This window comes from Mandrillus leucophaeus, unplaced genomic scaffold, assembly GCF_000951045.1.
Source record: "Mandrillus leucophaeus isolate KB7577 unplaced genomic scaffold, Mleu.le_1.0 Scaffold141, whole genome shotgun sequence".
Lineage (NCBI taxonomy): Eukaryota > Metazoa > Chordata > Mammalia > Primates > Cercopithecidae > Mandrillus > Mandrillus leucophaeus.
In genome coordinates this window covers 2,764,855-2,777,055 of record NW_012101377.1, presented here as the reverse complement: position 1 = coordinate 2,777,055, position 12,201 = coordinate 2,764,855, and the positions used below count along the sequence as shown (strand labels likewise).

At 53.6% G+C, this 12,201-nt stretch overlaps 1 protein-coding gene across 1 annotated transcript in view; it reads right to left on the bottom strand.

Annotated features, from left to right (window-relative positions):
- Positions 1-8,861, bottom strand: part of KIAA1522 (KIAA1522 ortholog) — a 22,437-nt gene extending 13,576 nt beyond the window's left edge. Inside the window, exon 1 of the mRNA XM_011974068.1 lies at positions 8,745-8,861. Within this exon, the coding sequence (XP_011829458.1) occupies positions 8,745-8,835 (91 nt within the window). The 5' untranslated portion in view covers positions 8,836-8,861. The remainder of the gene's footprint in view (positions 1-8,744) is intronic.
- Positions 8,862-12,201: the final 3,340 nt, after the last annotated feature.

Below are 12,201 nucleotides of genomic sequence, written 5' to 3'. Positions count from 1 at the left end.
AAAAAAAAAAAAAAAAAAAGGTTTCCTGGGAGGCTGGGCTTAAGCCCAGGAGTTCGAGGTTACGGTCAGCTATAATTGTGCCACTGCACTACAGCCTGGGCAACAGAGTAAGTCCCTGTCTCTAAAAAAAAAAGTAAATATATAAAAATAAAACTTAAAAAAAAAAGATTCCCCTGGTAACTCTAAAAAGCACAGCAGAGACTGTAAAAGAGAATCTGTGAACTATATATATGTATCTGTGCAGTATCCCACCAGCCGTGCCTAAGGACACCCCTCTGTCATAGCACCTTTCTCTCTGAGTCTCTAGGGAACTAAAAATTCACAGAGGCTCCCAAGCAACACAGTCCCCCTGCAGTTCCTTCCCCATTTGCTGCCACCCTAGCACTGGCCTCTGAGACTACTCAAGTACAAGCTGAGGTCTTGCTCTCCAGAGAACAAACATTTGTGGAGCTGAATCGTCACATCAACAAATCAATGAGATCTAAACAACAATCCTAAGAAGTAGGCACTTTTATTCCCATTTTACAGAAGAGGGAATGGAGACCAGAGGGAGCAAGCATTATAAAGCTGCCCTCTCTGGCCTCCACGGTATAAATGGCAAATCAGTATTCTCACTCAGAACAACTTGAATCCAAAAGTCATGTTCTGTGCGCTGTGCCAGCTACAAACCTGATCTCCCCTCTGAAAAAGGGTCATGGGACTCTACAAATTGGAGGTTTCTTGACCACCTACTGTCCCCACTCTTCCCCTCTTAGGCCAGATCCACCCACCCACCCACCCTTCTTATCAGTCTCACACAAACAGAAAAGACCAGTAGACCGACATTTGCAGGGTGATTAATTCATGCCAGGCACCATGCCAGGTCCTGGTGAAAGGCAAAATGCAGTCTCTGTCCTCATGGGTCTTACAAAAGTTCTTCGAGGCAGGTACTGGAAGGTACTTTCCTAGTAATTGATCATGGGCCTATGAGGCTCAGAGAGCTAGGTGACTTCCCAAACTCTGGCTGGCTCTAAAATGGAGCCTTTCACCACACAGGACAGTCATCCTCAGCTACCCTCTAAGCAGGGAAACTAAGGGCTGAGTTCCTGTCAAGACAGGGGTAGAGGAACATCAGCTCATCAAGGTCCCAAGCCCACAGCTGGCAGTCAGGGCCACAGCTGCAAATTCCCAGAAATCCAAGGGCTTACATTCGATAACATCTGGTTGCCCCAGCAACACCCCTCCCCCTCCCCACCCAAGTCAGAGCCCGCAGCCTCTCCGAGTCACCCCAGATCTATACACCTGTGGCTTGGTTGGGGAGGGGCTCAACAACCTGAGTCTCAGGTGACTGGGAAGGGTACTTCACAAAGAAACTGAGGTCCGGAGAGTGGAAAGACCTTGCCCACGGCCACACTTAGAGTCCCTGTTGCAGGGCTTTCTGCCCTGGCAATCCAGAGGTGCAGCCTAGGGCTGAGGCCATGAGGGAAGCACCCCATACCACACCTTCATCCCCAACCTGCCTGGGGGAGGAGGCTTCCTGGATCTGAGAAGACACTGCTTCTGGTGGCCACGTCCCCAGCACACAGGGCACACCGGGAAGCACACTTGCGGGCTCCTCAACTCAGACAGTTTACCAGGGCAGAGACTCGGGCAGCAGGCAGCGTCCCACTGAACCCGGGAGGCAGAGGTTGCAGTGAGCTTAGATCATGCCACTGCACTCCAGCCTGGGTGACAGAGCAAGACTCCATCTTGGAAAAAAAAAAAAATTAGCCAGGTGCCCTGCACAGGTGGGGACTCTCAAAACCACACCCACATGGCCAGGCACCGTGGCTCACACCTGTAATTCCAGCACTTTGGGAGGCCAAGGCAGGCGGATCACGAGGTTAGGAGTTCAAGACCAGCCTGACCAACATAGTGAAACCCCGACTCTACTAAAAATACAAAAATTAGCCAGGTGTGGTGTCAAGCTCCTGAGATCCCAGCTACTCAGGAGGCTGAGGCGGGAGAATTGCTTGAACCCGGGAGGCGAAGGTTACAGTGAGCTAAGACCACGCCATTGCACTCCAGCCTGGGTGACAGAGTAAGAGTCCATCTCAAACAAACAATAATAAACACCCATAAAGCACACCTAAGCCACCCTAGTCCCTGCTTTCCTCACCCGTGAGCAACTGCACAGACCCACACAGGGCCTGCCAAGGGGCTGTGTGTACAGAAAAACAGGTGTGTGTAGCCCCTACTCAGGGGCTTTCCAAAGCCTGGGGAAAGGGCAGAATGGGGAGGGAGCCCCTGCCTCCCAAGGCCATGCACATGCGCACACACTGTCTTGGCAACATCCTCCATGGGGTGAGGCCTCAACCTGCCCCATTCCAGAGCAAGGGGCGGGGGTGGTGGCGCGCCCACAGCCAGGCAGGCCTGACTCAGGGGAGAGGAATGAGGGGGGAGGGCACAGCTGTCCAGGTGGCCTTGCTCAGGAGGCTGAACCCTCCAAAGCCAACCCAGCCCCCAACTCCCTACTCCTGTCCGAACTGTCCCTGGCCAGCCCATGAGCCAGAATCCTGGGTGTTCAGAGGCCCCTAGCCTCAACCCCTCACTGTACAGGTGGACAAATGAAGGGCCCCTGCCCCCCCACCGTTACACATTCTAGAAGCAGAAGCAGAAACCAGAATGTTTGTAGATTTTATTCCCAAAGAGGCAAAACAAAGGAAAACGAGCATAACAAACTTTCAGGTGGAGGCGCTTTATGGTTCTCAAAACACTTTCTCTTCTACTGTTTCGCAGAACACCTAACAAGAAAGTTAAAAGGCAGTAGTTTCCTCCACCAGGAGGCTCAAGGGAAAGTGACTAACTTGCTCAAGGTCATCCAACCAGGGAGTGGTTGAACCTGGGTCTCACTCCAACAACCTTAGTGATCCTAAGTCTGAGAAAGTTAATGGGTAAGGGAGGTTGACAGGTGGGGGCACGACCTCAATCCCTGCCCAAAGAAAGTGGGGGCACTGTACCCCACCTGTGCGGGAATCCCCCTCCTTCCTTCCCTTGGTGTCCAGCCCCACCCCAGCAGGGACAGAGCTGACAGGCCGGTTCTAAGGTAAATAATGGGGGGCAGGGAGTGCCCAGAGCAGGGAGGGGAGGAGCCCATCCCACGGGGTGCCCTGGGGGAACAGGCAGTAGTGCACGGAGGAATTAGCTACAATAATATTAATAAATGTCCTAATGAGTTTCTGGGCTAGTATTTGCTCCCAGCAATGACATAATAATCCCTTTCAGCCAAGGCACAATTCTAACTTTCCATAGCCCTTTCCTTAGTTCCTTCAAGGCATGATTATCCCCATCCTATGGATGCCAGAGGCAGCCACCACAGAGTAGGGAGAAGAAAGAGCGGGAATCAGGAGGTCTGGATTCCAGGCCTTGGATGAATGAATTGGCCTCTCTGGGCCTCAGTCCCCTCATCTGTAATGTGGGACTAATACCCACCTCACAGAGTGCCTGGGAACCTTAAAGAAAGCCACACAATCTAGTGTAAACCCTGACCCCAAGGGTCAGAGACTTGCCCAAGGTCACACTGCCAGTAATGGCAAAGGCAGGATGTGAGCCCAACTCTGACTCATGTTCTTCCCATGCCACCAGCAGCCTCCTCTCCCCTCTACTCCAGCTCTCTTCAAATCTCAAGTAGGGTTAAGGGCCATTAAGATAAGGTCTGATAAGGAACACTTGACATCAGCTCCCTATCTCTCCTCAGTGATACCCCTCCATCTGGCAGCCCTAACCCCTCAGTTTGGGAGGGAAGGGAATTCCAGGCCCAGACCAGATCTCACTGCCCTGAAGTGAGGAGTCCTAGGTTGGAGCTTGCATTTCCCCTTAATTGCAACATGATCCTGAGCCAGGCACTGTGCTTTTCTGGGCCTCAGTTTCTTCATCTGAGATGTGGTGGGGGTTGGAGATATGATCTCCAAAGAGCTCTCACCATGGATGACTCTGCCCCTAGAAGGATGGGGGGTCAGTGGTTCCCTGCTTTGAGTTGGGGCCTGGGGCAGCAAGGAGATTCTGCTTATCTCAGATCCCTCAGATCAAAGAGAGCTGGACCAGCCTCTTATCTGGAAGCCCAGGGCTCCCACAAGCAAGTCACCCAAGCAGTTGGTCACAAGTCTCCCCACAAGAAAGGGGAGGAGACATGGGGGGAATGGAGGAGGGAGCCTTCTCCAGCTGTGGAACCTACCAAAGACCCCAGACTCCAAGAAGTTAAACCTCCAGGTCTACAGGCAAGGGGAGGGATGAAAAGAATTCCAGATGTTCTGACTCCAGCAGTCCCTTCACTCAGCCTCCCCATGTGCACGATGGGAACAATAAATCCAACCAGAAGGAGTGCCACGTGTGTAAGCTTGACCGTGCAATGCGTGGGAACAGGAAGAGGGCAGGTCTTCCTAGGCTACCAATTCACACCCACCACCATTCCCCAACCCGCCCAGAACCAAGTGCCCAGCTAGCCTTTGGAGGGGAGAGTTGGGTGGATCCCTGAATGCCAAGACCAAACACTCCTGGCAGGTTACAGTGTCTTTCCAGCAGTCAGGAGGCCTCACCTCATACACCTTCACCCTTCTCTACCTTCCAAGGGCATTTGATCCGAGGGATCAACCCTTCCTTGAGTCTTGATTTCCCCTTCCCACTTGCTCCCTCTCTAAGCGCTTGGAGGCTTTAATGCTTAGTCCTCAACCCATAACCCTCCCCACAGTGCTTCCTCCACTAGTCCTCTCTACATAGTCCAAATCCCTGGGGGCTGCAGGCTTTCTCTGCCCAGAGGACGCGCAGGCACCTCCATCATAAGATGACACCCTTCTATTCCTAAACGGATGAAGGGCACAGGCTTTGTAATGTGACAGGCTTGAGTTTGAATCCAGATTCAGCCATCTCCTTGCTGTGGCTTTGAGAAAGTGACTTCACTTCTCTGAACTCCAGCCTCCTCATCTCTAAAATGGGAGAATAGCCTGTCGCTTGTGGGACTGTTGGAGGACAAAGGACAAATGAACTAACTGATGTAAAGGGACAGCATAGGGCCTTATTTTTATCTTTGCTACCATCTCCCAGCCAAGCAGCCTCAAGCACAGAAGCCCACACAGCTCCCTCTGGCCCTTACTCTCAACATCTGGTTAATCCCAGGTCTTATAAATTCAGTCACTTCCTCCGAAGTCTCTCTCTGTAGCTGCCACTCCTCTCCACTCCCACAGCCCGCACCCTGTCCCCAGCCCTCACCTCATCACCTCTCCCCTGGATTACTGCAACAGTCTCTCAGCCTCCACTCTCACCACCCCACCCCTCAACCTGTCCTGCCTGCACCTGCCCCCACCCTAGAGCCATCTTCCTAACACCCCATTTTTGTAGACTCCTCCCCCTTGCTCAAACACCTTCACTGGCTCCCTGTGGCCTGCAGACTCCAGACCTCTCTCCCTGCCTTGTACTCTCTCCCTCCTTCTCTCACAGACTAATGAAATGATTACTTATACTGGCACTTGAGTACTTATACTCAAGCTCCAGTCCCCACCTGGGCCTGTCACAGCAGAGGCTGACGCCGAGGATGACTTAGGATCCTCAGCACAAGTAAAACCAAAGGTACTGAGGTCTACATTCCTAATGGAACCTCAAGAAAAGGACCCTCGGCTACTTTTCCCTCCCACCTCCATGTTCAGTCTCAACTCCATTTGTTTTTTGTTTTTGAAATGGAGTCGTGTTCTTGTCACCCAGGCTGGAGTGCAGTGGCACAATCTCGGCTCGCTGCAACCTTCACCTCCTGGGTTCAAGCGATTCTCCTGCCTCAGCCTCCCAAGTAGCTGAGATTACAGGTGCCTGCCACCATGCCTGGCTAGTTTTTGTATTTTTAGTAGAGACAGGGTTTCACCATGTTGGCTGGGCTGGTCTCAAACTCCTGACCTCAGGTGATCCACCCACCTCAACCTCCTAAACTGCTGGGATTACAGGTGTGAGCATCCAGCCCATTCATTTTTTTTTTTTTTTCTGAGACAGGGTCTCACTCTGTCACCCAGACAGGAGTGCAGTGGCACGATCGGTTCACTGCAGCTTTGACCTCCCAGGCTCACATAATCCCCTCACCTCAGCCTCTCAAACTACTGGGACCAAAGGCACATGTGCCACCACGCCCAGATAATGTTTTATTTCTTGTAGAAATGGGGTCTTGCTACGTTTCCCAGTCTGGTCTCAAACTCCTGGTCTCAAGTGATCCTCTAGCCTCAGCCTCCCAAAGTGTTGCAATTACAGGCATGAGCCACCTCACCTGACCTCAACTCCATGCCTTTGCTCACAACCATACCCCACAGCTGAAACAAATCCCTGGTTATCTCATTTAACCAACAATTTAGGACTAATTTCAATCCTGTGGTTACTTCAAATACCAATTAGGACTATCTCCTCAGTTTTTTCTTTTTTTTTTTTTTTTTGAGACGGAGTCTTGCTCTGTCGCTCAGGCTGGAGTGCAGTGGCCAGATCTTGGCTCACTGCAAGCTCCGCGCCCCAGGTTTACGCCATTCTCCTGCCTCAGCCTCCCGAGTAGCTGGGATTACAGGCGCCCACCACCTCGCCTGGCTAGTTTTTTGTATTTTTTAGTAGAGACAGGGTTTCACCAGGTTAACCAGGATGGTCTCCATCTCCTGACCTCGTGATCCGCCCGTCTCGGCCTCCCAAAGTGCTGGGATTACAGGCTTGAGCCACCGCGCCCGGCCATCTCCTCAGTTTTCTAAAGCTGACCCCAACCCAGAAGGCTTTTGATATATAGCCTAGAATATTTCCTAGCCCCCACACTTAATTTCTGTGTTGTCTTGACATTGCTTTCTAATTTTTTTCAGAACGCCTTAAAGCCTGAGTTGAGCCATGAGTTTCAGCAGGAGCTAGAAGCTCACAGTGTTGCTGGAAGCCCCAGGCCACTTCCTCAAGGGCCAGTAGGCAAGAGACTATAAACACAGCCTTCTTATCTTCTCTCTCCTCCATCACAAATGGTCACAAGTCTGGGCCCACAGTTAGTTCCTAGGAAACCATCAGATCGGAGCGACCATCAGAGGACAGATGAAGAGCCCCAGTCCTGCCCCCTCAGTGCAGATTCTATGAGACAGGTAGGCAGTTAGGACTTTCAGGACTGCTGGGCCAGGGAGAGTGCTGGAAGGTCCTAGAGATTCTACCTTCTGAGAAATCCTCAAAGAGCCTAACTGAACTTAGTTAACCGTTTTCTTATTGTCATTTTGATTACATTACTACCTCAAACCACCATAGGCAAATGACCTTGGACAAGTCCCTCTTTCCTGGACCTCAGTCTCTTCATCCAGGAAATGGATAGCCAGAACAGTAAAGGTCCCAAGAAGTCACCTAGGGCCCCTGATTTCATAGACAGGGCCCCTGTAGGAGCCAGGGTGATCAAGAGAAGTGAAAGGAATCTGCTCAAGGTCACCAGGGCCTATTCCAGAGCCTCATTGAGAGGAGAGGTCTCCCACTTCCCAGCCCAGGCTCTTTCCACCACCCCCTCCATGGAGCGATGAGATCATCAAGCTCTGGTTCGGAATCTCTAGGAATGTGGGCCATCCTGGGAATACACCCCTAGATTCTCCCACCACAGCAGGGCCCCCTTCACCCCACCTCCTCTGGGATTTCCTCACTCCCCCAGACCAACAGGTATCCCTCAGGTGCCTGCCTATGTTGAAGACCCTCTATCTTGGGGAGAGGGGAATGGAACCATCACCCTGCCCTTCCCCCATCTCTGGATTCACCAGTAAGAAAACTAGGCACTCTCGATAGCCCCTCCTTCAGCACCCCTCGGGGATACCCTGAACTGCCGCACTTGGGGGAAACAGGAATCCCATCTCCTGGGGTTGGAGGCCTTCCCCATTCCCTCCCCTCCCCCTTGGAGCCTGGAATGTGACCCGCGGAGGGATCCCGCAGCAGCCGGCAAGGGCTGCGTTCCAGCTGGGTGGCTGCATTGAAAGAGGGAGATGCGGCGGCGACCTCGGGGACCGCGGGGACGGGGGACGGGGGAGGCGGGGAGAAATCGCGGTGGCGCGGGTGGGGGCAGGGAGGGAGCCAAGAAAACCAGTCCGACTCCCGATCGCGCCAGATGGAGGCGGTCCCGAGCCTCCAGCCCCGGGTTTCCAGCTTCTCCCTTCCACCTTTGTCTCCCCTCCCTCCTACAAACTTTCAGCCTTCAGCCTGTTGGGGGCTAAGACCTGGGGAATAAGCGTGTGTGTTCGAGTGCCTTAGGGTCTGCTGTGAGCCTGAGTGCGAGTCCGGTTGGTTGTGCAGTTACGAATCTTCTATGTGTACATCTGTGTGCCTAAGACGCTGGGCAACTGTACCCACATGACCGATGTGTGTGAACGACTGTGCCTATGTGGCTGGATCTGCGCGTGGGTGTAGCTCGTGTGGCTGTGTAAACCGCATGCATAGGTATACATGTACCTGTGTCTCAGGCTCTGTGCGTCCTACTGCGATGGTACGAGGGTGTGGGTGTGATGGTGTATGTGATCCTGTGTCTGCGTGTCCGTACATCTGAGTGGGTGTTGTGCGTGTGACTGTGTAAACTGCGAACATGTACGTGTGCCCGCCGGTGGGTATTACCGTGTACGTGTGTCTCCGTGTGCCTGTGAGGGGTGGGGTCTGCGCGGGGATTCCCGAACCCCCCACACTCACTCTAGGCCCCGGGAGAGGGCAGCGGCGGTGGCGACGGCCGCAGCAGGGACCCTTCTCCCTGCCTGCCCCGCCCCCACCCCGGCCCCTACCTGCCGGCCTCTTCGCCGACCGCCCGAACCGCCAGAAGCTGCGGACCCGGGGACCGCTGGGGGCCTTCCTCTTGTGGTGTGAGTTGCCCATGGCGGGCGCGGGAGCCGGCGCGGGAACCCAAGCGCGGCCCAGCCAGCCCGGCCGCCGGGCCCGCAGCCCCGGGAGGGAGGCAGCGAGACTCGCGGGCGGGCACCGCGGGCGCCCCCAGCCCCAGCGCGACCACGCCCCCGAGCTCTGCGGCCAATGGCCAGACAGGGGGCGGGACCGGAGGAGGGGCGGGGCCTGGCGCGCATCCCGTTGGCTCCGCCCTCCCGGAACCTGGGAGACCTGCTGAGCCGCCCAGCCTAGGGCGCACAAGGGAAAGCCGGGCCAGTCCAGGTGGGGCAGGTGGGTTGCCCGCTCTCTCAGCCCAGAGGCTACCGCTCTGAGGAGTGCAATGGAGCTGGGAGAACGCCGATCCGGAGCCCTGCTGCAGTTAGAATCCACGAGCCACCTCCCCATGAGTGTCACGTGCCTGTGTGTACAAATGTATCAAACTGACTGTATTTCTGTAGTTACAGTGTTCAAAATAGTAGCACCCTTTTACTTAGTGTTTACTATGTGCCAGGCTCTGTGCTAACCGCTTTCGTGCATTACTTCATTTTATCCACAAGACAATTGTGTAAGGTAGGTCTTTTTTTTTTTAGACCAAGTCTCACTCTCGCCCAGGCTGGAATGCAGTGGCACGATCTCGGCTCACTGCAACCTCCGCCTGCCGGGTTCAAGCGATTCTCCTGCCTCAGCCTCCCAAGTAGCTGGGACTACAGGCGCGCGCCACCACGCCCAGCTAATTTTTGTAATTTTAGTAGAGATGGGGTTTCACCATGTTGGTCAGGCTGGTCTCGAACTCCTGACCTCAGGTGATCTGCCTGCTTCGGCCTCCCAAAGTGCTGGGATTACAGGTGTGAGCACCCCACCCGGCCTGTTAAATATTTTTTTAACCAGCCTGGCCAACACGGTGAAACCCCATCTCTACTAAAAATACAAAAATTAGCCAGGCATGGTGGCGCACACCTGTAATCCCACCTACTCAGAAGGCTGAGGCAGGAGAATCGCTTGAACCCAGGAGATGGAGGTTGCAGTGAGCCAAGATCACACCACTGCACTCCAGCCTGGGAGATAGAGCAAGACTCGTCTCAAAATATATGTGTGTGTGGGGGGGGGGGGTTTCTTTAAAAAGGCCAGGTGTTGTGGCTCACACCTGTAATCCCAGCACTTTGGGAGGCCAAGGCAGGCAGATCACTTCAGGTCAGGAGTTTGAGACTAGCCTGGCCAACATGGTGAAACTTCATCTCTGCTAAAAACACAAAAAATTAGCCAGGCATGGTGGCTCATGCTTGTAATCCCAGCTACTTGGGAGGCTGAGGTGGAAGGATTGCTTGAACCTGGGAGGCAGAGGTTTCGGTGAGCCAAGATTGCGCCACTGCACTCCAGCCTGGGCGACAGAGTGAAAAATTAAAGACAGAGAGATGAAAAGCCTTCTTTCATCTGGGGCCTGGGGCCCAGGCCCGGGGCCCCACCTCTGTGTCCTCATCACAGGTGTCCTTGTGCTGAGGGACCTGCCCAGGGCCCCACTGCCTGGGCTATGACTCTTCTTTACCATAACTTCTGCCCTTCTCTCCAACTAGAGGCAGCATGGTACAGCAGAGAGAGCACTGGGCTGGAAGTCTAGAGCCCTCCATTGTAGGCCCCACATGGCTTATCCTTCCTGCCACTGGAACAAGCCCCTCCACTACACTGTGCTGCCTCTTATGGCTCCAGCACACCCTCTTCCCTCCCTGCAAAATGGGAGAGTCAAAGCTAAACCCAACTCTCTCTGAGGCCCTTTTCTTGCTAGAGTCTCAGGTTGACAACAGTGCAGTCCTTGAAAGGCTGGCAAGTTATTTACCCATAGAAAATATTCATTGAGCATACAATGTGTACCAAGCTGCGTGTACTCTGCACAGAGAAAACGGTTCTAGTGTCAAAGCTATCTGCTAGCCAATTCCCTGAATTTATATAGATAGGGAAACTGGAGCCCATAAAAAGGACGGTCAGTACGGGGGCACAGAGGGAATACCCCAGGGTAAAGTCTAAATTTCTTGGCATGAATTAAGTGAGGACAGGTATGTGAAGAGGCTCAAAGGATGTCTGAAGTGTGGCAGGTACCTTGGCCTTCACAGGAAGCCTTGGAGGAGCTGCCCCCGCCTACCAGTTCAGCCTCATCTCGGACCTCATCTCTGAGATGAGAATCTCCTCCTTCTCAGAGCTACAACCACACAAAACTGCTTGTCACCCTCCAGCACACAACTCCAGGCCTTCACATCTGCCATCCCCTCATCCACCTTGGCCTGAAAGGTGCCTTTTCATTCTCAATGCCCTGCTCTACATGCTGCTCCTCCATGAAGTCTTCCTTGTACCCCTTCTTCCCCCAGCTCAGTGCTTCCTTACTGAAGGCCCCACAGACATTAGTGCTGCCTTCTGATACAGTACTGATCACACCCCAGGGCTCCCCTGCACCCCATATTCACCATCCCGGCACTTGCCTTCAGACAAGAGTTTCAGTATCTGCCTTTCCAACCAGAACAGTTTCCTCAAGAGCAGGGATTGTCTTGACTCCTCTTAGTAACCCCAGGCTCAGCACATAGTAGGTGCACCTATGTGTTTAATAGAAACTGGTGGAGGTGGAGATGGTGGGGCTTGTAGATTAGCTGTAGTAGCAACGGTGACGCTTGCATACTGACGGAGGTAGTGATGATAGCGCATAAATACTTTCACTGCAGTCAGTGCTAGCTCCAGGATCCTGTGGGAGGAGTACTGCCCACTGCCAAGAACACAGGAGAGGCTAGGCTAGGACTGGTGGGAAGAAGTAGGTGGCTATGGAAGACATATGGACCAGAACTCCAGGAACCACAAGAATGAGCTGGAATGCCTCGTGACCCTCTTAGAAAATGGTGGGGAAGGCTGGGCACAGTGGCTCACACCTGTAATCCCAGCACTTTGGGAGGCAGAGGCGGGCGGATCACCTGAGGTCGGGAGTTCAAGATCAGCCTGACCAACATGGTGAAACCCCATCTCTACTAAAAATACAAAATTAGCCGGGCATGGTGGCGGGTGCCTGTTGTCCTGGCTACTTGGGAGGCTGATGCAGGAGAATTGCTTGAACCTGGGAGTCGCAAGTTGCAGTGAGCCGAGATCACACTACTGCACTCCAGCATGGGTGACACAGCGAGAGTGTCTCAAAAAAATAAATAAATAAAAGGGGCCGGGCGCAGTGGCTCATGCCTATAATCCCAGCACTTTGGAAGGCTGAGACGGGCAGATCACAAGGTCAGCAGTTTAAGACCAGCCTGGCCAACATGGTGAAACCCCATCTCTACTAAAAATACAAAAATTAAGCCGGGCGCGGTGGCTCACGCCTGTAATCCCAGCACTTTG